This window comes from Entelurus aequoreus, linkage group LG05 (genome assembly GCF_033978785.1).
Source record: "Entelurus aequoreus isolate RoL-2023_Sb linkage group LG05, RoL_Eaeq_v1.1, whole genome shotgun sequence".
Lineage (NCBI taxonomy): Eukaryota > Metazoa > Chordata > Actinopteri > Syngnathiformes > Syngnathidae > Entelurus > Entelurus aequoreus.
The window spans coordinates 86829591-86844590 of NC_084735.1; the positions used below are offsets into that span (position 1 = coordinate 86829591).

At 41.9% G+C, this 15000-nt stretch overlaps 2 protein-coding genes across 3 annotated transcripts in view; both read left to right on the top strand.

The window, feature by feature from the left end:
* Positions 1-9585, top strand: part of LOC133651204 (low-density lipoprotein receptor-related protein 8-like) — a 276107-nt gene extending 266522 nt beyond the window's left edge. Inside the window, exons 23-25 of the mRNA XM_062049231.1 lie at positions 3051-3146; positions 8649-8921; positions 8982-9585. Of these exons, the coding sequence (XP_061905215.1) occupies positions 3051-3146; positions 8649-8921; positions 8982-9208 (596 nt within the window). The 3' untranslated portion in view covers positions 9209-9585. The remainder of the gene's footprint in view (positions 1-3050; positions 3147-8648; positions 8922-8981) is intronic.
* A 2286-nt stretch (positions 9586-11871) lies between these two features.
* Positions 11872-15000, top strand: part of LOC133651213 (phosphoglucomutase-1-like) — a 27439-nt gene continuing 24310 nt past the window's right edge. For both annotated transcript variants that reach the window (XM_062049245.1, XM_062049246.1), the window contains exons 1-3: positions 11872-12129; positions 12724-12886; positions 13130-13276. In XM_062049245.1, the coding sequence (XP_061905229.1) occupies positions 11872-12129; positions 12724-12886; positions 13130-13276 (568 nt within the window). The remainder of the gene's footprint in view (positions 12130-12723; positions 12887-13129; positions 13277-15000) is intronic.

Genomic DNA, 15000 nt, shown 5'->3' on the forward strand with positions numbered 1-15000 from the left:
TGGAACGTGTTTAAATAGTTACAATGTTATTAATCCGATACGAAATCAACACGAATCATTGCACATACTTTTATTACTTCGTAGTGTGGATTGTAGACAAGGCTTGATTGGGTGGAATTACTCAGACAATAGAATGAAAACACTAAACTCAAGACAAAGTTATGCGTTTGAAGTGGAAGGATCATTTGTTTTTGGTGACACTGAGGGCGTCCATCCATGCGTCCATCGTCTTCCACTTATCCGGGGTCAGGTCATAGGGGCAGCAGCCGGAGCAGAGAACCCAACCCCTTCATCCAGCTCCTCCTAGGGGATCCCGAGGCGTTCCCAGGCCAGCTGGGAGACATAGTCCCCCCCAAGATGTCCTGGGTCTTTCCCGTGGCTTCTTCTTCTTCTTCTTCTTTCGTATAGCATCAGATAGTCATGTAGCCACTCCCTCGTCTCTGGTCCTAAGTGGAAAAGACCAGCTTTTGAAGGCAGGCTGCATAGGGGGTAGCTGGTGACGATGTGCTCGGCAATCTGCTCAGGCTCGCCACACTAGCATGCCGCACTGTCTGGGAGGCCCCACTTCTTGAAGCGTTCAAGTCCAGTGCCTACCTCCTGGGTCCTGGATGTATTGGTGGATGCAGGAGGGCCCTGGCGTCTCCCAAGACCGCTCCTGGGATTCTGCCAACCAGGCATCTCTGGTCCAGGTCCTCAGAGATCGACTGTAGCATCTCTTGTGCTGCCTTGTTGTAAAAATAGTGGATTCAGCCTGCATGGTGGAACCTGTGTTGTTGTGGCTTCGTGCGGGACGTGCCAGTTATACTTTCGGGCTTTCCTTGCCAGGCTGGGGTGATTACCGCCAGGGGTCCTACAAGCAACCAGTTATTATCCGGAGGTCGTTGTTGATGACAGTATCAACCTTGTGTACGTGTGGACTTCTGCTCCAAACAGGTAGGACCAAATCTTGCGTGGCCTCCTATCGGTCGGAAGTGCCCGAAACACCTCCCCAGGGAGGCATTCAGGGGGCATCTTCTCCTGAACCAGCTCAGCCGGCTCCTCTCCATGTGGAGGAGCAACTGCTTTACACCAAGCTCCTCCTGAATTACGAGCTTCTCACCCTATCTCTAAGGGAGAGCCCCGCCACCTGACGGACGAAACTCATTTCGGCCGCTTGTCCCCGTGATCTTGTCCTTTCGACCTTAATAACCCAAAGCTCATGACCATAGGTGAGGATAGGAACGTAGATCGACCGGTAAATTAAGAGGTTTGTCTTCCGGCTCAGCTCCTTCTTCACCACAACAGATCGACGCAGGGTCCGCATCACTGCAGACGTTGCACCGATCCGCCTGTCGATCCCACGATCCACTCTTCCCTCACTTGTGAACAAGACACCAAGGTACTTGAGCTCCTTGACTTGGGGCAAAATCTCCTCCCCAACCCAGAGATGGCACTCCACACTTTTGCGAATCGGACTTAGAGGTGCTCTCGTCCGAGTCGCATCAATCTCGGCTGCAAACCGATTTCAGTGAGAGCTGAAGATCCTGGCCAGATGAAGCCAGCAGGAACACATCGTCTGCAAAAAGCAGAGATTTGATCCCACAGCCACTTAACCGGATCCCCTCAACGCCCTGACGGCGACTCGAAATTCTGTCCAGAAAAGTTATGAACAGAATCGGTGACAAAGGGCAGCCCTCACTGGAAAATCCACACACGTTTTTACCTGACACTTTGAAGTACAATCTGCCTTGGAGACTTTGTATTTTGAAGTAATATGCAACTATAATTATTTGATACAAATAACTGTATATTACGTATGTCTAGCTTGTGTGTTATTGTGTGCTTAGCTGTTGTGTAGCTGCTAGCTCCTAGTAGCCTATCCTACCGTGTATACTTTTGTAAATCAGATGCAAGCCGATACTTGTTTTTTTGCTGATATTGGACCAATACCAATATCAGTTAGAGACACCACTTTTAAATAGTACTTAGAGTAAAGTGGAACCTCCAAAGTCGCTTACCCTTACTAGGGTCTCATGTAGCCTATCCCAGCTCCCAGGCAGGATAGACTTTGAACTAGTCCCAAACCAATCAAAGGGCGCATAGAGACAAACAACAATTTTAACTCACACTGTCCAATTAACACATATGTTTTTGGAATGTGGGAGGAAGCCAGAGTCCACGGAGAAAACCCACACAACCACGGGGGAATATGCACCTATGGTACCTCTGTTTCCTTGGTAATTCGACAGGAATGGTAGAGGAGAGTGTCTCACCTTTTATCAGAGAAAACTTGGTGGATTATTTTGCGGTCGTGCTTAATAAAAGTTACCAACACCTGGAGTTATTTGTTTGTCTCTCGATTCAGCGGAATGATACGCATGTCATGATCCGTGGCCCGGATCATGTTTGGGTATTTTCTGTTAGTTTTGGACTTCCTCAGTTCCTGTTTTGTGCACCCTTGAGTTTTTTCTGGTTACCATGGTTGCTTATTGTTTTCACCTGCCTCTGATTGGTGTTCTGGACGCTCACCTGTTTCCCGAGCACTAATCAGAGGCATTATTTAAGCCTGCTTTTGCCGGTCAGTCGGTCTGGCTTCATTGTTTGCTTATGCTACAGTACGTGAGTATTCCCTGTCTTTTTGCCTATGCTAAGTGTTAGCCTTAGCTTCGAGTGCAATCGGCACATTTTTCCTCTGGCTTGTTTTCAGTTTTTGGTACTTGTTTGCGTTCTACAAATAAATCATGTTCCTACCTGCACGTCCTGTCCGGAGTGGTCCGTCTGCATCCCGGGGGAACGAACCTTGCAGCAAGCTGCGACCCCCCGCACGTAACAACGCAGGCAAACAGAGGCGTACCACAACCGAGACAGTGGTATGTTTTGGGTAACGTTTCCTTGAACACTGAATCAAAGGAAAAGTGGTGCATCCTAAAACTGCGTATTGCTTTGCAAACATTTTCTTTTACAGTGGTTACATTTGCCCAGGGTCAAGCTACGGATTGTTTCGGATTCCAGAAGTTCCACTGCAACTTTCAAACACGTACAGTCAATGATTTGTGTTTGTTTTCATGTAGATTACGGAACAACCGTTATCCAGCGGAGGAAGGACGGTTCTCTGAACTTTGATCAAACCTGGGAGGAATACGAGAATGGATTTGGAGATTTCCACGGTATGTCAAAGCAAGCTACTTTGATTTTTAAAGACAAGACGTCAACATGGACAACATTGTAATTATTCAAATGAAATTGTGTGGACGTAAGGCAAAAATACTTGAGATAGCTGTGGTTTGAATGCACGCTGAACTGTAAGGCTACACAATGAATCAACAATCGAGGGTTGGAATTAGTGCGAAACCACAAGAGGCTGAGGTTGTTGTTGTTTTTTTATTATTTTATTTTACTCGCGACTCGCCGCAAAGAAACTAAATATAGAAGGGAAATAATATGATTACAAATCCAAAAGTCCCGTTGTGGGAATAGTTCAGCTTTAAATCGAATGGGCAATATGAGCCCATCAACACAAACTACTATTTCCATTGGGGGGAAAAATGCACTTAAAGATGTTCAATATTTGTTGTAGTTCATTTTTTGCGGACAAAAATGAGTCCATTTTATTTTTTGTTTGTTTATTGAGGATAACAAAGTTATTTACCTTCCAATTACAGTACAATGGTAAACAGTTCTACAGAGAAATACCTGTCTATATCCTTTTGAATGGTTACTTAAATTATTATCCTACATTATGATTACATTATAATCATTCTTCAGTTTAAGAGCATGATGTAGACAAAAGCTCTGAGGCTGTCTGCATAATACCAAATATTATTTTAAAGCAGCACTAAGTAACTTTTCAAGCTTCATAAAATATGTTCAGAACTTTTGGGATGATACATGGACTAGTTGAATGACACCTGTGTCATGGCCTGAGGGGGTCTGTATCGCTTTTACTGGCACTTAGCCACTTTGAGGAGGTTGGCACACAAAAAACTACATATGTGCTGCCTTGCTTTACGGCATACGTCACTACCCCTTTTCCCCATTCATTAAAAAGACAGAAGTCGTTTTTTTAGGGTTTTTTTTATTACTCCCTATATATATATATATATATATATATATATATATATATATATATATATATATATATATATATATATATATATATATATATATATATATATATATATGTATGTATCTGTTTATTTTATTTTTTTTATTTCTGATTATTATTACTATTAATATATATATATATATTTTTTTTTTTCATTTAATTGATGTATTTGTAGATACTACTTAGTTGTTTTTTTTGCTGTTTCTTTCTTTTTGGGGGGGCTGGTATGGTTGGGATATAAACAAGAAATATTGTGACATTTAGGGTAGACAACAGATATATGATGTATGTCAGGGGTGTCCAAAGTGCGGCCCGGGGGCCATTTGCGGCCCGCAGCTAATTGTTTACCGGCCCGCCACACATTCTGGAAATACTATTGTAAAAATAAAAAAGAACATTAAAAAAAGTGGAATGAGGTGAAATCTAACGAGAAAAAGTTGCAATGTTGACACAAAAGCTGCCATGCAGGCTGTTTTGTTTTTCTTTTGTCTTTCTTTATTTTTATTTTTTTGTCATTGCTCAAAAAAATAATAATAATGACAAAAAATCCATGTTATAATGAATTATTTTCAGGGCTCCAATTACTTCAAATATTTCACTTTAAAATGTTTTATGTGGTAAATATTGCATATATTGTGTAGTATCCATATAAAGACATCAAAGTTTTCTTTGACAAAAGCGCATAAAACAAACAAAATAATAGTTCCAGCATAAAATGGACAGATATATCTGAAGTTGATCTCGTAACTTAAGTATTGAATGTAAAAGAAAAACCTAATAAAAATGTATCACTTTATGAGTGGGGCACCTTTTGGATCCCAAATATATTTAGTGATTTTTTTGTTTATCTTTTCTCTGTGATTACTCAAAAATATGAAAGAATTAAAATCAATGGTGTCCTGCATTATTGATCTTTTAGGGCTCTAATTACTAAATACTGCATATTTCAGTTTTACTATAAAAAAAAAAAACTAAGTTGTTTTTGACAGAAAAGCCATAAAACATTTTTTTTAATTTGTATTACTTTATATCAACTTGAAGTTGATATAGAGATTTACTGTAAGCGTTAAATAATTTAAAAAAAAATAACAATCTGACTTATTTTTAACATTTTAATGACTGAGACCCTTTATGGTCCCTGGGACCCCTAAAGGTAAAATAAATAAAAAAATCCATGTATTTTGTTATGGTTTGAAAATGAAAAATATCAAAATGGCCCCCACATGCTTTAATTTTTCCGTGTGCGGCCCTCAGTGGAAAAAGTTTGGACACCCCTGATGTATGTGAATATGATGTAATGGAAAGGAATGTCTGATGCTGGCATGTCAATGAAAATAAAATCAGAAAAAGAAACGGAAGTCGATGTGAACGCCTACATGCCGCCAGAAGACAAAAAAGAAGAAGAAGAAGAACGCCTATGTGCGACTACTGCTATCACGGCAGAAGCTGCAAAACAACCAAAGAAATGAAAAGTTTTGTATGAGGAGACAAAAAATGAAAAAGGGAAGCTATCCGGATAAAAGGACAGTCAAGGATCAACATTGGCCCGACTTTCACTCGCTGGCGTGAGCTCAAAGACGTGGAATATCAGACCGATGCTGCCTTGGCTCTATTCTATTCTATTCTATTCTATTTCTGCTAAACTAGTAAGTGAATTTTCGTGTTCAAATCAAAATGCTAATGCTAATGTTAGCTATAGGAAATTTGCGTGGTAGCAATAAATAGCCACCACACTACTTCCTTTGAAAAAACTCTCCCGGCGGTCTTTCTTTGCTCCGGACCTGCATCCGCCCCGATACATTCTTGGTAGTAGCGTCATGTTTGTAGCGCAATGCAAGATATATTCTTGATAGTGTCTGCTATTTAACATCGACATAGCCATTAGAGACCTAATACAGCGGACATCATGTGAGTCGGACGCTATATGCCATGGGTGTCAAACTCTGGATTTGGCCAGCGGGCCAGAGTAATTTCACTTGGCCCTTGAGGCGATATCAAATTAACACTAGAGCTGGCCCACCGATTATATACAGTGGCGGTGCCGTGGTACCACCGCGTTCACCACTACTTCTCATACTTGCCAAACCTCCCGGGAGACTCCCAAGCTTCAGTGCCCCTCCCAAATATCGTCACGTCTGCTTTTCATCCAGTCCAACTAGTGCTGGCCCAGTCACATAATATGTGCAGCTTCTTGCACACACACACACACACACACACACGTGAATGCAATGCATGCTTGACTAACACATTTCGGGAGAACATCCGCACAGTAACACAACATAAACACAACAGAACAAATACCCAGAATCCTTTACAGCACTAACTCTTCCGGGATGCTACAAGGTGTGTGTGTGTGTGTGGGGGGGGGGGGGGTATTTTGTAGCGTCCCGGAAGAGTTAGTATTGCAAAGGGTTCTGGGTATTTGTTCTGTTGTGTTTATGTTGTGTTACGGTGCGGATGTTCTCCGGAAATGTGTTTGTTATTCTTGTTTGGTGTGGGTTCACAGTGTGGCGTATATTTCTAACAGAGTTAAAGTTGTTTATACGGGCACCCTCGGTGTGACCTGTATCGCTGTTCATTAATCGTGCGTTGCATTCACGTGTGTGTGTGCGCACAGAAGCCGCACATGTCTTGTGTCTGGGCCGGCACATTGTCAGAATGGATGAAAGGCGGACGTTAAAGGCAATGCCTTTAAGGCACGCCCCCAAGACTGTGGTCCGGGTGGACTACGAGATATAATGACTGATGAACACCTTGGTTGGATAATGAAGGTTGCCTCAGCTCAAAACCTGAGCCCCGACATTAATGAACTAGCATCCAAGACAAGATGGCAGGTATCTGGCTTGGGCACATCAGATTAGATCAGTGTGTTGCAAACTGAGCAGTTTAAAGTCCTGAATGGTTGGTTTATTCATTGTTGTTTTATTTTCAAATTTATTAGCCTGTGGAAAAAGTTAATGTTGATATTTACCTCAGAAGGCTGCAAATAGAAAAGAGGCATTACATTTTTTTTTTAATTGTATTTGATATGCCATTGACATTTTTTAATTATTATTATTATTATTATTTGAAACTGGATTTTGCATGTCACTATAAAGTTATATAAGCCTTGCTTGTTCAATATTCAATGCAAAACTTGTTTGGGTCTCTATTAAAAGGTTAATTTGTTCAACCTTGGCCCGCGGCTTTGTTCAGTTTTACATTTTGGCCCACTCTGTAATTGAGTTTGACACCCCTGGTATATGCGCGTGTGGTCTTCTTCCGACAAAACACTACCGCTTTGGTACACTGCCGCCGCCAAAATCAACCAAAACTGAAAGTACTTACCGTATTTTCCGGACCATAAGGTGCACCGGATTATAGGGTGCAATGAAGGAGTGGCTCACCTTCGACAGCGTCTTCTCCCCGTCATCTTTGTTGTAGCGGTGTAGCGTGCAAGGACGGGAGTGGAAGAAGTGTCAAAAGATGGCGCTAACTGTTTTAATGACATTCAGACTTCAATCAATAACGGAGCAGCATCTCCTCATCCGGAAACAACAACAACGCCGGAAATGTGTCCCGTGAAAAACCGTCTGACCGGAACTCTCTAATAAGTAAAGTTCCTTGGGTGAATAATGTAAACTCACTACACCGGTATGTTTTAGCGCCTTCATGGCGAGTTTACTGACAGATATAAGTAAGACCTTTACACTACTTTATATTAGAAGGAGGGATGAATGTCCCATAACAAGAAGATAGAGAAAAAGAAGAAGCTCATCGGGTGTCGCCACGGACTACAATGGCGGATGCGCGCAATTTTTCCGGATTTATGCAGATCCCAAATACACATCAGCAGGTACCAGAAGGTAAGAAAAGTTGCTTTTGCATAATATTGCGAAACAAAACGCCAGATAGTATGTCCTTGTGGAGGTTGCCCTCCAGGGGGTTCTTCTGACCACCAATCACCGACATGACAGCCCGGTTCAGGTTCACAATACGGTTGTATTTTTCAATAAAGTCTGTCTTTTGCTTTCCAGCGATCGTTCTTGTGTCCGTCTCAGGCTCGCTCTCGCTCTTACTCCAGCTCCAACACCTCTCTGCTCCCGGCTGCTGCCTTTTAACAGAGCGACAGGTGATTAGATAACCAGGCCCAGGTGGGCCATCTACGCGCCTGTCGCTGATCTCGAAGCCGGTCCTGGCACACCCCGCTTCGCTGCAGGTCCGCAGGCCACGCCCCCCTCCACAGTCTTACCTTATACACACACCATAATAATATGTTGAAGCACAGTACAATCCATCAAGCGGTGTGGCTTCATAGCTTACCAAAGTCCTACTAAAACATTTTGATAGATTTCTGAGCGCCGTGTGTAATGTTCTATATTTTCAATGGAACATATAAAATGTTGGTGTTGTTTACTTGAGTCATATTGCCATCATATTGCAGTCTACATGTATCTCCTATGTTTGACTGCCATCTACTGGTCACACTTATCATTTCACCATGTCCCAACTGAAATAGCTTTGAGGTCGGTAAGCAAAACCAAAATGAATCCGTACATTGGTAGTAAAACCATGTCTTCTCCAGGGGAGTTCTGGCTGGGTCTCAAGAAGATGGGTCGCCTCGCTGCTCAGGGCAACTCGGTCCTCCACATCCAGCTGCAGGACTGGAGACAAAACCAGCGCTTCGTTGAATACCTTTTCAATCTCGGTGGTCCGGAGAGCAACTACACGCTCCGCCTCGAGCTGCTGTCGGGAGATCTGACCGACCTCATGAGGAACCACACAGACACGATGTTCTCCACGCGGGACAGGGACAATGGCAAGAACCAGGACTCCAACTGTGCCCGCAGCTACACAGGTAATGGAGATGTTTGTCCTTGAGAACCAAGGCTTTTGTTTACCTTGATGGCTTCCGCAGGTGGTTGGTGGTTCAGCAGTTGTGGAGACACCAACTTGAACGGGAGGTACTTCCTCGTGAGATCAAAGGGGCGTTCGGACCGGCGACGAGGAATCCTTTTGAAGTCCGGACGTACATCCTCTTACACGCTCAAGTTCACACAGATTTCAGTCCATCCCCTCGGCACCTCCACCTCGCCCTCCGAAACTGGCGGCTTTCTGGCAAACAGCACAGACGTTCGCCAGTGACGAGTCAACCGCAACCACAGTCTACAGCGGCCTCTAAAGGGGAGCTTCGGAAGTGCTCCGTGTGGCCAGCCGGGGTCTCAGTGGCCACAGTTTGGGACTTTGGCCACAGGATGTAAGCTTAGAGACCAACAGTTGTCAGTTGTTGTTGAAGAAAATGTCAAATGTCAAATCGGAATCATGCTGCAAGAGTACAAGCTGGTCTGGTCCTCAGGCTGTGACGCCACACGGTACTTCGGTTTTGGTTCGTAGTCATGCCAATCGAACTAATCTGTTCTAGAGAGCTGAAAATAAGACACATTTTACAGAGGTAAGTATGGTTTCACATGCAGACAACAATGCAAAATACCATCAAATAAATAAATACGTTTTACATCTAATTTTATTGGAGACTCTTGTTGGCGAAGACCTGAAGGCAAACTTCATACTTTGTTACAATTACTGCTAGAATTCGTGAGTGTTTCTCTCAATTTTATCAAAGTGCTGGCACTTACAACTTTTTTTGGCCCCGTAGTGTCATGATCCCACATGACAGTTTGGACTTGATTTTCCTGTGCTCTGTCATTAGCTCCCCCTTAGTTCCTGTAGGGTTTGCTGCCCCAGTTGGTAACTCAGCCTGTCTATGGTAGCCCACAGCTCCCCTCACCTCCCAGGGGGTAATCAAGGGGATGGGTCAAATGCAGAGGACAAATTTCACCACACCTAGTGTGTGTGTGACAATCATTGCTACTTTAACTTTAACTTTAACTTTAAAGTTAAGACTAGTTTCAAGTTATCTTCATTGAAAAGTACAGTGCTTTTCCTTCAAAAATAAGGACATTTTAATGTGACCCCAAACTTTTGAACGGTAGTGTATATATATATATATATATATATATATATATATATATATATATATATATATATATATATATATATATATATATATATATATATATATATATATATATAAATAACTATTTGTTTTTTCACAACATATATATATATGTGTATATGTTGTGAAAAAACAAATAGTTCTTTATATATATATTTATGAAAAACAGTTATTTATTTATATATATATATATATATACATATGTATATATAAAAAACATAAATAGTTATTTATATATATGTATATCAATATATATAAATAACTATGTTTTTTATTTACATATACAGTATATATATATATATTAAAACATAAATAGTTAATCATATATATATATAAACAACTATTTATGTTTTTTCACAACATATATATATATAAAACATAAATAGTTATTTATATAGTATATGTGTAGTTCTTTATATATATATATATATATATAAATAACTATTTTATATATATATATATATAAACATAAATAGTTAATCATATATATATATAAAGAACTATTTATGTTTTTTACATATATATGTATATGTTGTGAGAAAACACAGTTTTATATATATATATTAAAACATAAATAATTAATCATACATATATATAAACAACTATTTGTGTTTTTTCACAAGATATATATATAAAACATAAATAGGTATTTATATATATATATAAAACATAGTTATTTGTATATATATATGTATATAAATAACTATTTATGTTTTTTTATTTATATATATATATATAAACATAAATAGTTAATCATATGTATAAAGAACTATTTGTTTTGTATATATATGTATGTTGTGAAAAAACATAAATAATTTTATATATATATATATAAATAACTTTTATATCTATAAACATAAATAGTTAATCATATATATATATATAAAGAACTATTTATGTTTTTTACATATATATGTATATGTTGTGAAAAAACACATAGTTCTTTATATATATATATATATATATATATATATATATATATATATATATATATATATATATATAATTATTTATATATATATATAAATAAGTATATATATATATATATATATACTATTTATGTTTTTTTATGATAAATAAGTGCTGAATAGGGTTTTTTCTCACGCACTTTGCGCGCTCTCATGAATTCTTTGTGCCCCAGTACAGTATTAGGTCTAGTGACGCCCCTGCTCTCTACTGATACTTTATTGTTAGCTTTTAATATGTTGTATTTTATTCAACTATAACTTTCATTCCGGCGTGGATGTCCTGCACTAAACATTTGAATATATTCATAATCAGTGTGCATCAGTGACGGTTTGTCAATTTGTTCCCTAGAATTTGTTCCCACCTTTGTAATTCTGCACTTGTAGGTGCAGTGAATGAACTCTAGAGGGCAGTGCATCTCTTTCATTAGACCCACTGGCGTCCTTAGGATTAGTCCTATGTTCCAACACAAAGGTTGTGGGTGAAGTTCATGCCTGAAGGCTCCATTTTGGTGTGAGATGCCACCCGACCACAATACCACACCTATTATTAGATTTGTAAGAGTTTCTTTCCATTGTCTGAAGTCCCGCTCGGGCACACCCAAACACGAGTTTACGGCTCGGCTGGCAGGCTTGACAGTGATCTGGCTGCAACATGTGTGAAGGAGCGTCTTCAGTTTCTCCCTCTGCACAAAAACACAAGTTGGAAAAGTTATTTTAGGTGCTGTGAGGACCACAGTCCCCTGCGGGGGAAATAATAGGAGGAGCCAAGCTCTGATACTGTACCCTCCAAACAGTTTTTCCTCTGCCTGCTTCAAAAGTTTGAGATGGACAGCGGTCCTCTGCGGGTTTCCACTGTCCCTACATCCCCGTACCCCGACCAGAGACCGGGCGCCAACGGCCTGAGGAGAAAAGTGCATATCTTCCGGACCCGGAGGAACTATCTGCACAACTTCATCCAGAGTATCTTCTCCTCCATTGACCTCCGTGACCGCCAGGGTTCCACGGTGGTGGTGGGCGGGGATGGACGCCACTTTAGCCAGGCGGCCATCGAGGTCATCGTGCAGATGGCCGCTGCCAACGGGGTCAGTGAAACCGTTTAACTTACTCTCTTTGTGTGTGTAGATGTGTGTCGGTGTCACCTGCCCCAGGGTCCTCCTGCCGCCATCGTCCTTTTGTCTTCAGGCACTCTTGCGTGGAAGACGTTCTCATTTTAGATGACACAGTTTAGGCGGAAGGTGTCACCCAACTTGGTGACACCTTTAGAAACAGTTTTTCAATCCCTTAAAATGGTCTGAAATTCCCCCAAAGGGATCATCTCAGGTATCCTTCTGTCAGTTGTTCCAAGACAACAGAGCAGCAAATCTGAAAGTTTTTTTCCCCAAGATTTGTGTTGGCTCGAGGAACAAAGGATTGCTACTTATGTCCTTAAGAAGTAGCAAATGGAATCTCTACACATCAAAGAACATAACTAAGGGGGAACCAGACCGAATATTTGGCAGTCATGTTGTTAGGATATGCGATCGTTAGCTGACACACACCAAGCTAATGCGCGTGTGTGGAATCTGAGCCTCCACATTTATTGGCTGCAACGTGACTCCACGGGATGTTACGTGCAAACAAAAACACATGCTAACTCTCCCGCACAACATTTTTCTACCTGCGTGACATTTCCCCAGGTGGGCCGTCTCATCGTCGGACACAACGGGTTAATGTCCCCTGCGGCCGGTTCCTGCGTGATCAGGAAATCCAAAGCCATCGGTGGCATCCTCCTCAGCGCCGGCCGTCGCCCCGCAGGGCCGGATGGAGACTTTGGCATCAAGTTCAACTCAGCAAACGGAGGTACGGCAGTTGGACTGGAGGAAGTATGCGGGCGCACCAGCCAAGAGGGGTAATGTAGCTCGGGGGAACGCAGACCGGGATGTAGAATACCGCACACCACTCAGATCCCGCAGGAGGTTGAGACGAAGGAAAGCTTAGAACTCATTAAAGACAAACATGCCCGTCATATTTCTCCGTGATGTGAATATGCAGACCTGTGATTCCTTGTCAAATATAACACTAGAGTCATGCTGCCTCGTCCAGGACCAGCCAGTGAAGCTGTCACCGGCAAGATCTACCAGGTCAGCAGAACCCTTGAAGAGTTTGCCATCTGCCCAGGACTCCGGGTGGATCTAACCACTCTGGGCAAACAGACCTTCGACTTGGAGAACAAGTTCAAACCTTTCACAGGTACAAACTAAATAGATAAAATATACACGTGTGTGTGTGTGTGTGTGTGTATGTGTGTGTGTGTGTGTGTTTATACATATATACTACTTACTTAGGCCTTAGTATTCCCTGAGGAACATAGGCCGCCGACGAAAGCCTTCCATCCATTCCGGTCTTGTGCCCTTCGGTCGAGTTGTTGCCATGACAGCCCCTCAGCCCTCATCTCCTGTTCCGTGCTTCTTCTCCAGGTTGTTCTTGGTCTCCCCTGTGGGTTCCATGTTAGTGCCTGTTTGGTGATTGATTTATTGGCTTTCCTGAGTGTGTGGTCTATCCAGCTCCACTTCCTTCTCCTGATTTGCAGTTCCACTGGTTCTTGTTCGGTGAGTTGGCATTGGTTTGATTGATTGATTGAAGCTTTTATTAGTAGATTGCACAGTACAGTACATATTCCGTACAATTGACCACTAAATGGTAACGCCCGAATAAGTTTTTCAACATGTTTAAGTCGGGGTCCACGTAAATCAATTCATGGTAATGGTGGTCTGGCCAGTAGACTCCTAGGACCCGACGGAGGCAACGGTTTACGAATGTCTGTAGTTTAGTGAGTATGCTATTGGTGGTTTTCCATGTTTCTGATCCGTACAGCAGGATGGATTTGACATTTGAGTTAAATATTTTCAGTTTGGTTTTGAGAGAAATGTTTTTTTGCTCTCCATATTTTGTTTAGTATGTTGAACGATGTTCTTGCTTTCTCTATTCTGGATTTGACATCTTCATCTGCCCCTCATCTATCGATCAATCAATCAATCAATGTTTATTTATATAGTCCTAAATCACAAGTGTCTCAAAGGGCTGCACAAGCCACAACGACATCCTCGGTACAGAGCCCAAAACGGGCAAGGAAAAACTCACCCCAGTGGGACGTCGATGTGAATGACTATGAGAAACCTTGGAGAGGACCGCATATGTGGGTAACCCCCCCCCCCCCCTCTAGGGGAGACCGAAAGCAATGGATGTCGAGTGGGTCTGACATAACATTGTGAAAGTCCAGTCCACAGTGGATCCAACACATCAGCGAAAGTCCAGTCCATAGTGGGGCCAGCAGGAGACCATCCCGAGCGGAGACGGGTCAGCAGCGCAGAGATGTCCCCAACCGATGCACAGGCTAGCGGTCCACCCGGGGTCCCGACTCTGGACAGCCAGCACTTCATCCATGGCCACTGGACCTGTGCAACTCCCCCTCCACAAGGGAGAGGGGAGCAGAGGAGAAAAGAAAAGAAACGGCAGATCAACTGGTCTAAAAAGGGGGTCTATTTAAAGGTTAGAGTATACAAATTAGTTTTAAGATGGGACTTAAATGCTTCTACTGAGGAAGCATCTCTAACTTTTACCGGGAGGACATTCCGTAGTACTGGAGCCCCAATAGAAAACGCTCTATAGCCCGCAGACTTTTTTTGGGCTCTGGGAATCACTACACTATCATAATCTACCCTGATTATGCTCCCCAAGTATGTAAAACTGACTACCTCCTCTAATTGATTATGGTGCATTGTTATTGGTGTATTGTTCTTGTTATTGATACGCATGACCTTTGTTTTTTGTGAATTGATCTTAAGCCCAAGAAATGCAGCAGCTCTTTGTAGTTTTTGTGCTTTGTCCTGCATCTGTTGGTGAGTGTGAGCCAGGAGAGCTAGATCGTCTGCAAAGTCTAGGTCCTCCAGTTGTTCGCTAAGGCGCCACTGTAT